The sequence below is a fragment of the Suillus fuscotomentosus genome, assembly GCF_016647785.1.
Source record: "Suillus fuscotomentosus strain FC203 chromosome Unknown F5891scaffold_306, whole genome shotgun sequence".
Classification (NCBI taxonomy): domain Eukaryota; kingdom Fungi; phylum Basidiomycota; class Agaricomycetes; order Boletales; family Suillaceae; genus Suillus; species Suillus fuscotomentosus.
In genome coordinates, this window is record NW_024539818.1 from 23867 (window position 1) to 41013 (window position 17147).

Consider the following 17147-nt stretch of genomic DNA (forward strand, 5'->3'; position numbering starts at 1 on the left):
GTTGATGGTACTTTGATTCCACTGTACGACCGCCCTCACTGGTACGGAGAAAGCTACTTTGATCGAAAATGTAATTATTCACTGAATATTCAAGTACGTTCATCAACAATCATAGTCACTCTGCATTTTTATTGTCTTCCAGGTTGTTTCCCTGCCAAACCTTCGTATCGTCGACTTTTCCTATGGACATACTGGCAGTACTCACGATTCATCTGCTTGGGACGGGACCCAGCTGAAAAGAGACCATGACAAGTATATGGAGGGTGACGAGTTCGTGTGGGCAGATTCTGCATACCCAGTGTGTTGACTATTATCATCAACTACTACCTGACAATCTAATGGCAATTGCAGCTGCAAAAGTGGGTAGTAGCACCCTATAAAGCCCCCGAGAAGTTTTTGGAATGCAACATGGAATTCAATAACCATGTTTCCATGCTCCGAATCTGTTCCGAGCATGCCATTGGTTTTTTGAAGGGCCAATTTCATTCTTTGAAGGGCCTGCGGGTGCGAATCGTGAATGAGCAGTCTCACAAATTTGCCACATACTGGGTTGCTGCATGCATTGGACTGCATGCATTTGCAATGCAGTGTGAGGACAAAGACAACTCAGGCTCAGATGACGAGACTGAACCTTTCATTGCTGAGGGACTGTCATCATCTGACTCTCGCTCTGGATCAAATATTGTACCAGAAACCACTGCGAGGTCAAACCGTTTGCATGAAGCACGGGCTCGACGAGAACAGTTGAAGCGGAGGTTATTTCGGGCAAAGGATCTGAGGAGGCACCAATTTTTGGATTCGAGTGAATCAGATTAACTACAGTACAGATTAACTACAGTATATCTACTGAGGAACAGCTGGTAAAATGTACTCAACTTGAAATGAAGCATCAGACCTTGAAATAGGGTCAGAGAAAGGGTCAGCAGATGAAGCCCTCGAAGACGAAGGTCCTGGACCCATAAAACTCGGTTCGATGTCATCATGGAAGGCAAAGTCAAAAGATGGTGTTGCAGAGTGATGTGAAGCCTCACGGTAGTGGCCATGAATTGTCGGAGGCTGTAGTAAGGACAGTTAGAACTTTGAAGTCTTGTTGAATGACGAAGATGACTTGCCGTACTAGCAACGTGCTTTCTCGCAGCTCGATCTCGCCTTCGTTCTCTCTGGTCACATAACTTCTCGCGCTCCAATTCAATCTTCGCCAACTTGATCTTGGCCCTCATGATATCTTTTTCTGCTCTCGCCTTGGCAACATCCATCTCCTTCTGCCATGTCACCTCTTCGGCCTGCACAATCTCAGCAAACTCGTCTTTTTTCTGCTTCTTTTTCCTTGGAGCCTTCTCATTTTCTGTCCCCCATCGCTTCTGAACACCGTCGACATGTTTTCCGTCTTCAGAAGGCACCAATGCAACATTCTTCGCCGAGTCATTCCCACATTCTGGAGTCTGCCTCTCGATATCCCACTCCTCGGAGGCATACCCCCCAGTCAGGCGAGCTTCGAATAATGGCAGACACATCAATATCAGTGTCGTTGTTGCCGAGCCCAACAGGTATGTTGTTCGGACGCTGACCAATGAGCTCGCACATCTCGAAGAAGTAAGGACATGCTCCCTCAATCTCCACTATTTTACAGAGGTTTATTTTCAGTTGTGTGGGTGTCACAAATAGGTACGTACTCCACTTTATCACGAATTGGTTTTGACGGCTTTTATCCACATCAGACCTCTTTTTGATACCGGCACCTGTGGCACCCATCACTTCGATGTACTTTAAGGTGTTAACCGTCATCCTAAGCCTCATGAGCTGAATGTGAGTTGTTAAAATGGTGAGCTCACCGTTTTAACCTATTTTTAATCTTGGTGTGCCAGGCTTCTTTCTGCTTTGGTGTGCCTTTGTCCCGCAACACTTCGAACCAGCTTTTATAGTCCTCGTGGTAAGAAAACAGTTTCTCGCATAGAACCCAATGGAAACAAGCCTTGTTTGATATCCTCGTCTTCAGTGATCTCAGTGAGCATCTGAAAGGTGAGTTCTTTGGTCCACCTGCATACAGACATGGTCAGAATACACTGATTGACACTACTAGAATCCACGCACTCGATTTCGGGTGGCTCGAGGCTCACAGCATCACCATCCTCTTCTCTTGCGCTATTTTCACGACCCTTCAACCCTCTCTTACTACCGGTCTCGGTGATCTTCGAGTTCTTCTTGCCTTCGCTAGTGGATTTTGCAGGTGTGTTTTTACTTGCTTTTGCCATGAGAACTGGGATATCAGTGACGGGCGTCGTTGTTCGTTTGTAGTTTTATTTTCATCATATGTTTTTCATCACTATGTATTTAATTTATAAAAAAAATCCCAATGTAGACATATCAGCGGTGAAACGAATCGTTGAAGCGGCTCTGGAGCCGCTTCAACGATTCTGGGTGATTCACGATTCCACACGATTCTGACACTCGAAAATCGATGTCAGAATCACCGTCCGAATTGGTGCGTGAATCACCAAGTTTGACTTCCTCTAATGGGTTTCAGGGTCTCGGGTTTGAAAAATAGCATAATAACAACTTTCATGTTTTCATTATCATTTGCCTATATTGACTACCGAGTCTGATAAGAGACCCCTTGGATGATTCATTGCTCAATGAAATACTACCTGATTGGAAGTGTGCTGGTTATCAGATATTCATTTGTCGACTCCCGGGTCCCGGAACTTGGAAGTCGGTACAGTTGACCCAAATTTGGGTGGTCGGAACTTGGCATCTCATAGGGCAACACAAGCTTCACACCCTGGATTCCAAATTCTGCAAGACAACCTGTGCACCATCAAAGGCCATGTCAGGAGATCACCTGCTGCTCTGGGAACTCGGGAACTTTGATTTATTACCTCCTCTGAGTACGGTTGACCCAAAGGTTGGTAATCGGAACTTGGCTTCTCATAGGGTAACACAAGCTTCGCACCCCGGATTCCAAATTTTGCAAGACAACCTGTGCACCATCAAAGGCCATGTCAGGAGATCACCTGCTGCTCTGGGAACTCGGGAACTTTGATTTATTACCTCCTCTGAGTACGGTTGACCCAAAGGTTGGTAATCGGAACTTGGCTTCTCATAGGGTAACACAAGCTTCGCACCCCGGATTCCAAATTTTGCAAGACAACCTGTGCACCATCAAAGGCCATGTCAGGAGATCACCTGCTGCTCCAGGAACTTGGTAACTTTGATTTTATTACCTCCTCTGATTTGGTTGATGTACAACTACCTCAGCTCCATCATGTCTACAATTATGATACACATGGGCCCACCCATCTATATTTTATACCACTCTCGGCCCACCGGTCTAATACAACATCCCATACAACACCCTCAGCCCACCGGTCTAATTGATATGTGTCTGGGCCCACTCATCTAATACAATATTTTATAATACCCTCGGCCCACCCGTCTAATTTAATATGTGTCTGGGCCCACCCGTGAATGTGATAACAAGTACCTACCCATCTATCTCATACACATCTACCTTAATACACCCATCTGCATAATATCCAACTACCTCAGCCCACCCGTCTACCTAATATTCATGTAAATCGGCCCACTCATCTACTCTATATATCCCCTGCATGGGCCCACCCGCCTCCATCGGGAATAATTTGCCTCCTGGCCCATCCGTCATAGTCGAGGATATTTTTATCATGGGCCCATGGTCCGCTGGCCCGTATCATATGGGATATTATGCACGTCTGTTTCCTCATATTATACGGAAATAGGTCACTGTAATATGTGTCCGTTCCTCGCATCACGCTGCAAGAAGTCGGAAAGAACTTGGCCTAAATCCGGCATGTTAAAGTCATTGGCAACCTCGTCAATTTTCAACCCTGTGCGAGTGGGATCAAAATTAAGATGAATAGCAGTGGAGGCAGCAATGAATGTCTGAGGAGGGAGAGAAATATTGTCGCATCTTGCGGCAACCAACTTCCTTGCTTTGCTGAAGTAGTTGGTGGGGATGCACATTTTGTTCATCTCTGCTAAGAGTGCAGTTTGTGGATCCGTCAGTTGATCATAATCTCCATTGCCTTCCTCGCCCTCCTCATCTTCCTCACCCTCGCCCTCGAGGAATTCCTCTGGGTTAGAATCAGCGCAAGTCCTCTTCAGTGTCATAGCAATCGCGAAATGTTGCAGCTTCTCCTGGCGATCTAAATGACGACAGATCTGAGGATCATAGTCATTATTATTGGTGTGCCGCGCAGGGTCCTTAATCTCGGATATGTGAGCATGCTCAGTGGTGTCTGTGGACCACTGAATGAGGGCGCCAACTTTGCGTGAGCTGGCAGTGATGCTCTGCATAAGTTCGAGCTTTGGTATGTGCCAGTTGTTGATAGGCTTCTTCATCCCCATCCGAGCCCCTAGGGAGATGATAACATCTTTGTTTTCATGAAAAATCGCAAGTGATCTGTCAATACGTGCAAGTAAATCATCATCAGGCAAAGGAGACTGCGCCATGTACCAGACGTCCATAAGAGCACAGATTGCAATCACAAATCGACGGGGAGCTGCACCAGCAATCAGACCGACAATGTAACACTGGAGATCTCGGTGCACTCTACCCGTGACTTGCTTCAATTTCGAGATTCCACCAAAAAAGTGGCGAAAGCCTGTGGTAGGCTGCAATACTGATATGCGAAAATCCAATTCCTGCTCTCCGACAACTTCAAGGCACCATTGGAGGTCGTGGTCAAAAAACTCCTCATGCCAGTGATGCAGAGGTTCAGGCGTCAAGAAGACTGAAGGATCAGCAAGTGGCCAGTCCACCCAGAAAGGAGAATGGACACCATTTAGTCGGTATCGCTCGCATGCTTTGAAGTAAGCTTCAAGGTCATTTGGATCTACCTCTATGCTGTCAAGCTGTGCCAGGGTGATGGAGCGTGTGCGCTCGGGATGACGAAAAGTGTCCACGAACTCCAGATAGGATGCCAAGGTAAATGGTGAAGTTTTCCCGCGCACGCATGCAAGCATACATGCCTCTGGGGTATCGACAATATATGCTGCAAGAGGCATAAAACAGTGGCGCACATTTCCTGCTGTGTCGGACATCATGATTCCGATTTCAGCAGCTTTCATCAGGGGCTTCAACACTATGGAAAGACATTCGTGCATGAGGCGATCTTCTAGCATGCCCCGCATCCGTGGTCGTGAATGCAAATACTGTGGGATGGGGAGGAGAGCTGTAAGCAGAAAAGCTCTGGATGAGAGCTTGTTGCGAGTGTTCATGCGAATGTTGGCAAGGCCTAAAAGGAGTGGATGAGCGACCCTGGCACCAGTCATATTGGTGATATTCATTTTGTCAGAAGAGAGTACAGTGCCTAGGACTGTTGCGCCTCTAGGAAGCTGGTCCTGCAGTCCTTATGATGAGATGACATGCAAATTTAGACACAAGCCGTACATACCTGGATCTCCCAAGCAGAGTTGCCTGTCAACCACTCTGAGTATACGCGAAGAAGCCGAGCTGATGTGGTGTAAATGCGGCGAGGGACAAAATCGAGCTGGTCGTGAAAAAGGGGGTTACTGAAGAGACTTTCCAGGCATTCCACGGGATCCCTCCAAAACAATCGGATAGGACTTTTTGTGAGATTGGGTGAAGGAATGGCTTGACACTTCCAACTTGGTCCCTTGGGCAGCATCTCAGCGCGGTGTAGAGACTCGCGTGTCTCAATGCCGAATATCCGGCCTTTACCCATACATTCCTATATGCTACAGCTCTAATCCTAAGGACCAGTCTCGCGCGCACTTAGGCGCACCTTACCTGCGCACGCGCGTTCGTGCACCTTCTCCTAGGTCTTCGCTATTGTCCGTCCATTCGTCCCATGTCCTTACTGATTCGCTGGTGCGTTATTCCTATCTTGTCCATTGAACTAATAAAATCTTCGGTCCGACGTCCGCGCTACATATAGAAAGTCTATTTAAACTTAGTTATAATTAGAGTTGATATGGTTACTCGGTTTGGGAGCGTGCTCGGAAGCGCGCCGCTTAGCGCAATCTCCATTCTTAAATACAGAAGGGTTTCCTTTGGTTCTGGTACTTACTTTCCCCTTATCTTTGTGTACTGGAAAGTGTATAGATCACCTCCTCACTTGTTATAAGATCTTATTCTCCTGTCAATCATCCATCTGGGCATTCACTCCTCAATAGGACCTTTCCCTTAACGCTCAAGGCGCGCCTTCGCTTCACGCGTGCGCATTCTCGAACCTCCCGCTCATGCGAGCATCTCGCGCGCCTTTGCCTCGCGTACGCATGCCTTCGCGCGTGTTATCTTCTCGCGCCTGTTAGCACCCGCCTAGCTCATAGAGTTTCCCTCCACCTTATTTTGAGGAACTTCTCTCAGTGGTTGTCCCTTGGGTCGAGTCGTTGTCTCGTATCCCGGTCTTGTTGTTGAGCACCCTTTTGTTTTAAGTGTTTTCATGTATAGTCAAGATTCCTCATCTACAGCGGCTTCGCAATTCTTTAGCATTGCGGAATGATAATTTCAACCAATGGATCTACTAGTACACAATGATATCAGAAAGCGCCGGCAGTTGTGAAAAAGAGATGCACCATAGGGAGTTCCAGAAACTGGTTGATTGCTGCCATACTGAGGGGAGAACACAGGAGAAAATTGGCGACCTCCCACTCTTCCTTTGATGCAAAAGGGTAGAAGAGGTTTTCCTTCCTGCATTCTGCATACTCATCTGCATCAAACAGATCCAGAAAGGTCACACCGTCCCCAGCATAACAAGTCCCTGCGCCCTCATACACCTCCACATCCAATGCCTCTCCCTCATCCTCAAAATGGGCTCCATCAAAGTCAAAGTCCAGCATATTATCCTCAGCGTTGAATTGAGGGACGTCCACTTCTGGCGTTGACTGAAGCTGATTTTGAGATTTCTGCAGCGGAACCGACTCTACACAATGCAAGATATCGACCATATCACGAGTGGAACTGTGGCATGACGTTTGGGGCTGGCTGAGGTGTCGAGTGACACTAGATTCCTTGGTGAATGTCTTTCCATACTTTGGACAAGTTGACACCATATGGCAGTAAATGAAGGAACAAGTCTCACGCTTCACTTGCTTCTGACGTATCACATCCGATTGTACTGCATATTGTCCATATTATTGCTGCTACCTAGTGCTCATGATGCAAACCTCCAATGTCAACTCTGTGGCCCTCCCATACCGTCTTGGGGCCTCTTGCAATTCTGGAGGTTCTTCTCAAAGTTCCTCTCACAGTTCTCTTCGTGTTCCATCCTCTCGTCATCATCCTGATTGCTCTCCATATCATCGATCCAGACGGAGTCTACGACGTTCACCCTCTCTATCACGATCACAGCTGATCAAGGAGGAAGAAAGCTTTCCTATGTTGATGCACCTTGTGAGTTGTTATCTGCCAATTTTTATGCTCATCACTCTCATATATGCTTTTGGTGCTGGCAGGAACGAGACTCCACATTGCTTGAAGAGGAAGATGATCACTCAGACCTCACACTCGAAGCAGCTAAAGCCAAATGCAAAATTTGCCAAGCTCAAAAGCACCTGGCAGATTGTATTTTGGAACACCATGAGATACTTACACATCTCTGCCACTGTTGTGCAGAGAATGCAAATACGCGCTTACTGTTAGCTGACCTCAATGTTGGGCGCTTGCATCTAGAGCGCCGAAAAGATGGTATTGCAGCATATATCAAAACATAATTAATGGTAAGCGCCCAGTGTTACTAGTAGTGTTCTTGTACTGCACTGACACTTATGGTTGATTCACAGCTTAACATGTTGTAAATACTTATATCTTGACGTGAAATAGCTACCTCAACAAAAAACCGTCTTTGTATTTTCCTACACATGCTTTACCGTTTGTGCAGTGTGTAATATCTGTGCTACTGTGTGCTTGTCCCGCTTGTCAAATTTGGTCCCAATCATTAGCTATTTGCTTGTGTTGTCTGTGTGTGTGTATTGCCTTGTATGCTCTTGTGGGAATTTGTTAATAATGTGGGAATTGTCACCAAATTGGTAGTTTGCTGATGCAGCACCCGAAGCAGCAAGCTGCCGACCTTATATGAAGACGAACCAACATGTCTTGGGTGCGACTATAATCCCTTCTCATGCTCTCCACTGCTATTCTCGCTCTAGGGATATCTTGCGTTATTGCCCTGGGTGTCGCTTCGGGTCTCATTCGCAGACATGTCTACCCTTTACCTCTGCCACCTGGCCCTCGTCCGATACCATTTTTGGGCAACATGCTACAATTGGACACTAAACGACCTTGGCTCACATACACTGCGTGGGGAAAGACATATGGTTGGTAGCAAACCAATGGTTGTTGTATTCAATTTCATACCTGACCGATGATCGCAGGAAAAATCATTTACTGCTGCATACTTGGGATTGACTTGATCATCATAAACTCCGAAACCATCGCGAAAGAGTTGCTGGAAAAACGTTCTGCGAATTACTGTGCTCGCCCCGTCATTCGTACCAATGAATTGTATGCATTGGCTGTTTTCATTTAATTTGTTTTTCATCCACTGATGACGCAGAGCCGGACTGGCTTTCGCTACTCCAATGCTTCTGTATGGTGAGACTTTACGACAACATTGCAAGATCTTCCATCAAGTCCTCAAGGCCGAACTCTCGGTGTCATACCACAAGATATACTCTTGCCATGCAAATAGACTAGTCATCAATCTTTTAGGCGCCACTGATGACCTACAGCACCGCACTGAAGCGTTCATATCTAATCTACTGGTGTCGTTGTGACGTATGGTCCAGTTGATGATCAATCCTTTTGACAGATACGCTGGAACCGTAATGGTAGCCGTGACATACGGAGACCTTGATCACAACTCATATCTTACCCGTGCGCAAGAACTCATTGATATTACCAAACAGATTGTTACTCCCGAGAAGGCTGCTATGTTCACGGCCTTTCCTTTCCGTGAGTGCCTCTGTCGATGACATCATTTTGAATATTCAGCATGAGATTGCAGTCGAAAAGTTGCCGTTTTGGTGCTTCGGTGGAGCACATTCCCAGATGGGACACAATAGAGAATTATGTCAACAGCTTTTGAATGAGCCCTTTGACGAAGTGAAGGCACAGATGGTACGTTTGCGCACAGTTGTGGATCAAAATTTCGCCTGATCTGTTTGTGTGAAGGCAAATGGCACTGCTTCACACTCCATCAGTGAATTGATGAGTCCTCGATATTGTAGCCATGGGAAGTATAGCACAATGTAATTCTGCTGCCACCAAATATTAGCTTATATACTGCGAGCAATTTGAGTTGCACATACACATATACTCATGTATGCTTGTAAATCCAGCTTAACATGAATGATTTATAACAATCCTGGGACATTCCGCCTTTGCAGCCAATGAGTAGTGGTAGTATACCTGAGCCAATTGTTTTGAGCTTCGACATCTTACCTGATCTTGTTTGTTAATTACAATGTTATTTAAGGCCTTTTGATGGAAAGAGCCTCGGGCATTTGTCGACAAATATAAAATACCATTAGATTTAGTCACAAAGCTATGACATTCCTCCTTTTCAGATAATTAGGGGTGGTAGTAGACTTATCCCAATTATTTCGTGCATTGTCGTTTGGCCCTATTTATTTATCCCATTACAATGCTATTCAAGCCCTTCTCGTGAGAAGATACCTTTAGTGGACAACTTTTGAAACTGGCTGTACCGCTTCCAGCGGCCTCTGCTTTCAATAAGACTACATTAAGTATTTTCAAAACAATGCTTTACATGTTTCTGATTGCTGCTTATTGCAAATGTGAAAGTACAGCGGCACTCTACAAGGCATCAGCGGGATCAATTGTGCTACAGCGCTGGAAATATCCTAAGTCCAACATTTGTATATGTTTGTTCATGTGACGGTGCACTCACAAAAGTTCAACTTGAACTTTTCTTCCCGCTCTCACTCGCTCTCACTCATTGCTACTCTCACTTGCCACTTTGGCCGACGATGATGGTGCGATGACAACGACGATGACCCGACAGCAACAACCCAACAACATCAACACAACAATGACGATACGACGACGACGATGACAATGACGACGACATGACGACGACAATACGACAATGACGACGACAATGACGACGACAATGACGACGACATGATGACGACAATGACGATATGACGACGACGATGCAACGCAATGTGACGACAACGACATGATGCAACAACAACGATGATGTGATGCGACAATGACGAGACAACAACAACAACGCGATGCGACGAGACAAGATGACGATGACACGACAACAACACGACGACATGATGCGACAACGCGACGAGACGACAATGATGATGACACAATAACACAATGACAACGACGACACAACGATGATGATGACGGATACGACAATGACACAACAACGACAATACAACAACGACACAACAACATATCTCTCACTCGCTCTCATCTATAATAGATATATAGATGTTCGCTGTTTATGTCAGATTTAAAATTTAATGGAATTTGCTTGATATCATTTAATTGAATTGGAAAAGCTGCCTGAAAATAATGTGCTAGTATTGTCGTGAATTGAGATCCTATTTATGAAAATTTGAAATGGATTAAAATAATTGGACAGATTGCCAAATCGTCAAATTCTTGCAGATTCGTGCAAGTTGGATCGCATTTCATCCAATTTGAGAAGGAGGTTTTTCCTGAGTAGCTTTGACATCGGAAGCAGATATAAGAAAATGAAAAACACTTCTTTCCTCTACAAGGTCAAACATGATAATGTAATGACCGATGGCAGAATTATGCCGATGTGTGCGATTGTGTACTATATATTGTGATATATGGCTTTCTACTTTCTTCACCGGTTCACTGATGTCATTAATCAGTGACTTTCTCAGCCAACCTCACGATGACACTGACGAAGATACAATGAAGGCTATTGCATTGTCAGGATACGTAGGTAAGAGTCTTTATTTACCAGCACATAATTCATCTATTGACGGGAATTCGGTGTCTTAGCTGGCATGGAAACCGTGAGTCGTCACTTGAGCGGTCCTGATTCTTACATTGATGTCCCGCAGACTGCATCTGTATTGCATATATTCCTGCTGGCTATGGTGCTATATCCTGACGTCCAAGCCCGGGCTCGTGCAGAAATTGATCAGACTGTGAGGCATGATAAAATGCCATGTCTTAATGACAGGGCGTCCCTGCCCTATCTTGATGCCATTTTCTGCGAGGTCATGAGATGGTATCCTGTCGCCCCCCTAGGTTTGTCGGCAGTAATATAGCTTTGTGTTTGCATGACTTACCCCTTGCATAGGATTTTCACATGCAACTTCAGATGATGATGTTTACGACAGGCATTTTATACCCAAAGGTTCGAGGTGGTACGAGTCAAGGTTGCCGTTGACTCATCTGCAGTTCGATCAGGTACAATAGTAACAGTCAATCAGTGGTATGTCAGGGTGGAGTGCATGCAATGGTTTGAGCTGAACATTTCTCAGGGCACTGTCTCGGGATGAAGATATATTTCCCGATGCATCGCACTTCGATCCTAGTTGCCATCTAACTGTTGACGGGAAGCTGAAGAGCCCTGTTGTCAACCATTTTGCCTTTGGTCATGGCAGGTGAATATTATACACTTGCTAACATTTTACATCATTAACTGACCCTTGCAGACATATTTGTCCTGGTAGGCTGATCAATGATCTGTCAGTGCTGATCATGACAAATTCTTTTGGTAGGTCGTTGGTTTGCAGAGTACACTATGTGGACTGCAATTGCTGCCATACTCGCTGTCTTACGCATCGATCATGCCAAAGACTCAAACGGAGACAGGATTGAGGTGAAGCCACAGTTCACCACCGGCATGGGGATGTAAGTGACCTAGTATGCATCCAATAACCTGCGGGCTAATTCTGTCGAAGTCAGCCTGAACCATTTCACTGCTCTTTTGAAATCGTGAGCACAGCAAGAGAAGGACAGATCCGAGCAATGATGAATTCTGGGTAGACTTAGTTTGTACGATGAACAAGAGAATTGCTTTCGAATATATTGATTCCGCAGAAACTAGATCCGTTTCCAAAATCTCGTGACTCGGTGTCACAACCCAATAATGAATTAATGCTGGGCAGACACATAATTCAGTACTTTATTTCTGACTTAGACGGACAGCCAAAGGTTGAGAATCTCCCCAGTTAGACGGGCCATCCTAGGTCGGCCCATACGCAGATAGGGCGGGCGGGCCAGCCATGAAGGCAATCCTCGGTGGTGACGGGTGGGCCAACATCATGCAGTATTATTTGTAGGCTGGGGTAATGGTCAATAGACCAGTGGGCCAGCCATGGAAGGACCGGAGATAGGGCGGGCGGGCCAGCATGAAGGCAATCCTCGGTAGTGACGGGTGGGCCAACATCATACAGTATAATTATGAATTATTTGTAGGTCGGGGTAATAGTCAATAGACCAGTGGGCCAGCCATGGAAGGACCGGAGATAGGGCGGGCGGGCCAGCCATGAAGGCAATCCTTGGTAGTGACGGGTGGGCCAACATCATACAGTATAATGATGAATTATTTGTAGGCCGGGGTAATAGTCAATAGACCAGTGGGCCAGCCATGGAAGGACCGGGAGGGATACAGAAGAAGCATGCATTAATATATTGGGCCAGGATGTGTGCTGCTGGGGTACCGGCTGGGCCCAAAAGTATTCTTGGACAGGGAATGACAGCCCCTTATACCTGGTACAGGCGGATGGGCCCAGATATGGACCCAACCATTCCAAGGTCCTCATCAATGATGGTTGGGCTGACGTACCCGAGACCAGCGGATGGGCAGGCAGTTGTACCCGGTATTGGTGGATGGGCCCAGATGTGAACATGACCATACCCAAGGGTCCTCACCAACTTTGATTCCGAGACTGGCTGACAGGCACGTCCTCCGTTAATTATGGGTAGGCTGGCACCTGAGCCCGGCAGACGGCACCAGACCAATGCTGTGAATACCAGATTCGCATAGGTATGGTGTCCCAGACATATTGCACATCTGAACAGTTGCATTCCCTTGTGTGTGCAATCATGTCGGTCGCACATCCGGTCCTTGATGGTGGATCTTCTGGATACAGACATCAATGCCAGTTTGGATGCTCCGGCCGACACAACATCGCGTTGTATTGACTTGCATGCGCAGTTGGTTGGTTCAGCTACCGAATTTATACCACAACAGAGATCCGGTATCATTCGGACACGACTCAGATCAACTTATCCGATATGGTAAATAAGATGCAATCAAATCGGTCCACCGAACGGGAGTGGCTGGAGTGTCTGCGCCCCAAGCAGCCAGTGCAGATTACTGATCCCAATTTCCACACCGACGCTGGTGGTTGGGCTGAGGTGTGAGATCCATAGAGATGAGCGGGCCCAAAATGTGTGACCAGGTGGGCCTGCATGCTCGAGGGTGAGAATGGGCCAGGCGGATTTGCGGAAATTGTGACGGATGGGCCCAGCTAGCATGTATACATATATGGGTGGGCCCGGCTTGTAGGCATGCTTGGGAAAAAGGGCAACAGATGGGCCCAAAATGTGCGAGGATAGGCCCAGCAGATTGCATGTAATCTTGAAAATCATGACGGATGGGCCCACCGTGGATTTGATCTCAGAAAAGGCAAATTGGCCCAGTGCATATGCAGATGCGGTCTCGGAAACAGTGACGGATGGGCCCAGTCCGCTGTGTTTGGACTTGGAAAAGGCAATGGACGGGCCCAGTCCCCCATGGGTATAATAATGTTGGGTGGAGTCTCGGGGAAGGCTATGGATGGGCCCAGAACATGCTTATTTGTTCGCAAAAATGGTGGCAGATGGGCTGAATGTGCTTGGAAGGGACTCGGGAATAGACCCTTCCACCCATGATTGTGGAATCGGAAAGGGCGACAGATGGGCCCACTCGTCTTATATTGCTGAGAATGGTGGAGCCCGTAGATTTGGTCTCGGCGAAGGCGACGGGTGGACTCAACTTGTGTGTATTCCCGAGAATGGTGACGGATGTGTGCAGCATGTATATTGCATGCTGGCAAGGGGCTACGGATGGACCATCCGACATATTCCATGGGAGTGCTCGCTGGGGAAATGTCTGACAGTGGCCGGGTTCTATATGAACCCATCAGTTGTGGGCATTCCAACAACTGTGGAGAGTCATATGCGTGAACCGAGTGTAGGACTATTGTAGAGAACCACCACGGCTACCATAGGCTAAACCCTTTGGATCTACATCGGCAAAGGCCCTATCTACTATTGCTTCTGGAAGATCCTGCACGGTTGTAAGGTACTGTCCACTCTGAAATCATTTTATCGCTGCCTCCGCTGAGGATGAGGTCATGTATTCCATCTATGTACGGTAGAATCCTCACCGAGACTTGTGAGAATGCTTGTGTCATCAGCAATAATCGAATTGGCTAGCTACAACACAACAGATACTAATATATGTCGCCATTCTCCCAAAGTCATTGTATGATAGCTTTATGATGAAAAAAACAGACTGGTAGTCACCAAATTGGTGATGCAACAAATTATAAATGAATCAAATGACCATCAGCGACCCTTCACTAAATATATGGCGGCGCTTTGCAGCTGGCTCCCGAACATCTTGCTCAGGATGAAATAGATAATTCAGCATATCCAAGTCATGCTCCGCCACAATCTTCTGCCCATCCCATGCACTGTCAGGCTGTCGAATATCCTTCCGATTGACATACATAGGATAATGTGTCTGCTGGATCGGTCCGGCCCAATCGAAATCGAGCAGCATGAAGTGTTTGTCGTCCCGCACAACAAAATTGGTATCTCGAAGGTCGCCATGAACGTAGCCGTCATTGTGATTGTGTAACTCCCGGATGAGAGAGGTGATGGTCTCCTTCAGCGGCTGACGGTCCAAAACACTTATCTCACTGAGCAGTCGATATGAGCCAGGTCGTTGCGGAAAGCAATCATTATCAATATCAAGGGCATCCATAATCACCAGATTCCAGCCGCCGGGTAGAGAATTGTAGGCGATAAGTTTGGGGGTGTTCCCCTTGCTGGCACAGAATTCATGAGCCTGAGGGGAATAGTGCCTGACAAACTTCATGCATATCTTGCTCCCAGCCGCATCGCCGACGGTTTCCCCGAAGAAAATAAGTCAATCCCTGAGGATTTGAGTCTCATCATATGAGAATTCCTGAATGAAACCGGTGGAATTGGTATAACTCCGAGGGTAAGGACATTTAAGATATGGATCTTCGGGTTCGAGGGTCGGGATTGGATGGGAGTATAGTTTGGTGAGTTTCTCGACGGCAATTTTGAGAGCCCCGAAAGTACGAGCTGCCATCACTTGCATGCGGAGGTCTGTTGAATGCCAAAACAGAGGAATGATAGGGACCAGGACATTGGACTGGACTTTTTCAGTGAAAACAGAGCCTGAAAAGCTGATGCATGCCCCTAGTTGTGATCAATAAAAAGCTTTAGCCATTGATCTCGTGAAATGAACTAACCGAAGACAATGATATGGATGCATGGAATAAAAGACCGGAGCCTTGCCATCTCAATCTTCGAGTCTTCCATAAACTTGCGGTAGTACAACATCGCCTCCATGAATGGTTCGGCAGTGCCACTTCCGATCTCGTTCTTCCCCTCAATTATCATCAGCACAAACTGTCCGTTGGTAGACAAAATATGTCCGTCTGTCGTACATCTGGTTGAGCCAACCATAGAAGCATTGAGTATAATACCGTAGTCCTGGAGCACTTGCCGGAATGTATTCATCCGCACGAGCTCATTGGGATAGAAGGAGGCCATCTTTTCCGAAAGTTGCAAAACAAAGTCGTTATCGTGGACAATTGGTTCATACTTTTGACAATAATCCATGAACTCGGCGAAGATAGGCTCAAGAAGAGTAATGGGAACAGGGTCCGCGGCTCTGCGAGGACAGTTGCAAAGGTACTCTTGCTGGTCCTGCTTCGTAGAGAATGCGGATGGTTTTGCACCGGCCGACGGACTACCCGCGCCCTTCTTGAGATAAGCGATTCGCCGATCAGCAGCTGGAATGTGTCGTGCAATGGCAGGATGTTTTACGACGATATGAATGCATCCGCGCTCTATTCCATCCGCAAACACATCAGACAGCTCGGTTAACGGGTGCAGCTCGACGCCGCCGTCTATGATCGCGTTCCGTAAGTCTATATCATTCAAATTGATCTTGACCTTCCAAAATATCAGATTATTAACATTCAACCTTAGGCATCATATCACTCATCTTCCATAGCTCAAGACGGTCAGCGGCAACATGGTCAAACTCTGGCTTCTTGGTGATCTTGATAACATTTTTGAGGTCACCGACAGTCTTCGTCCGCTCAACGTCGACTGGGAAAATATGGCGAGAATCATCGCCGAAGACAATGCAGTTAAGTTTCAGGTGGAGCAGTCCGGAAGACACTAAGTCGGACCACGATCATTGAGGAAAGGGTGGCAATATCGAAGGACAACTCACCGGCAGGCTGGGCATTGGATAATAATATGCAGATACTTGCGCGGAGGAGCATTGGGGAAAATCTCTACCATTTCATCCACAGGTGATAGGGATTTCATTGGGTCCAGTGTAAGATTGTTGAGATTGTGCTCAATCATCTCGTCGACGGGCAGGTCGACCTTCCAAAATATCAGATTATCAACATCCGATCCTAGGCATCAGATCACTCACCTTCCATAGCTCAAGATGGTCAGTGGCAATATGGTCAAACTCTGGCCTTTTCTTGTCTTTGATGACCTCTTTGAGGTCACCAACAATCTCCGTCCGCTCAATGTCGACCGGGAAAATACAGGCGAGGATTATCGCCCAAGACAATACAGTTGAGTTTCAGGCGGAGCGGTCCAGACATCTGACATTGACAACAAGAGTGATGGCATCTCGAGCGGTGACTGCAGTGAGCGCTCACTGCTGCAGCAACAATGCACTTACAAAGCCAAGCAGCAACACCCCGTGACCGGGTATTTGATTTTCTGTGAGAATACACCGTGCCTGGGAATTTTCGTCCCTTTCCGGGTATCCGATGCACCATTTATGGGTGAGAAGTGGATTAAGGCCTGTTGCGGTGCATCTGTTGTCGCAATCAGAGGTAGG

At 46.8% G+C, this 17147-nt stretch overlaps 6 protein-coding genes across 6 annotated transcripts; 2 read left to right on the forward strand and 4 right to left on the reverse strand.

The window, feature by feature from the left end:
* Positions 1–843: 843 nt before the first annotated feature.
* On the reverse strand, positions 844–2252 carry F5891DRAFT_1201532 (uncharacterized protein; the record flags this gene model as incomplete). Its single annotated transcript, XM_041368900.1, has 7 exons — positions 844–1056; positions 1125–1492; positions 1569–1619; positions 1674–1786; positions 1833–1902; positions 1958–2037; positions 2092–2252. The coding sequence occupies 7 exons, from the start codon at positions 2250–2252 to the stop codon at positions 844–846; spliced, it is 1056 nt and encodes a 351-aa protein (XP_041216452.1).
* Positions 2253–3786: 1534 nt separating this feature from the next.
* On the reverse strand, positions 3787–6747 carry F5891DRAFT_890093 (uncharacterized protein; the record flags this gene model as incomplete). Its single annotated transcript, XM_041373276.1, has 4 exons — positions 3787–4917; positions 5059–5379; positions 5433–5729; positions 6577–6747. Coding segments are annotated over 4 exons (1920 nt in total), but the record flags the coding sequence as incomplete, so codon positions are not given.
* A 1469-nt stretch (positions 6748–8216) lies between these two features.
* Positions 8217–8952, forward strand: F5891DRAFT_923027 (cytochrome P450; the record flags this gene model as incomplete). Its single annotated transcript, XM_041373818.1, has 4 exons — positions 8217–8316; positions 8374–8503; positions 8556–8744; positions 8811–8952. Coding segments are annotated over 4 exons (561 nt in total), but the record flags the coding sequence as incomplete, so codon positions are not given.
* Positions 8953–11079: 2127 nt separating this feature from the next.
* Positions 11080–11882, forward strand: F5891DRAFT_920512 (cytochrome P450; the record flags this gene model as incomplete). The annotated part of the gene is made up of 5 exons (XM_041373774.1): positions 11080–11269; positions 11322–11406; positions 11506–11628; positions 11680–11693; positions 11746–11882. Coding segments are annotated over 5 exons (549 nt in total), but the record flags the coding sequence as incomplete, so codon positions are not given.
* A 2691-nt stretch (positions 11883–14573) lies between these two features.
* F5891DRAFT_1201536 (uncharacterized protein) lies at positions 14574–15119 on the reverse strand (the record flags this gene model as incomplete). The annotated part of the gene is made up of 1 exon (XM_041368901.1): positions 14574–15119. The coding sequence occupies one exon, from the start codon at positions 15117–15119 to the stop codon at positions 14574–14576; it is 546 nt and encodes a 181-aa protein (XP_041216456.1).
* A 51-nt stretch (positions 15120–15170) lies between these two features.
* Positions 15171–16569, reverse strand: F5891DRAFT_1201537 (uncharacterized protein; the record flags this gene model as incomplete). The annotated part of the gene is made up of 4 exons (XM_041368902.1): positions 15171–15469; positions 15523–16231; positions 16263–16462; positions 16518–16569. The coding sequence occupies 4 exons, from the start codon at positions 16567–16569 to the stop codon at positions 15171–15173; spliced, it is 1260 nt and encodes a 419-aa protein (XP_041216457.1).
* Positions 16570–17147: the final 578 nt, after the last annotated feature.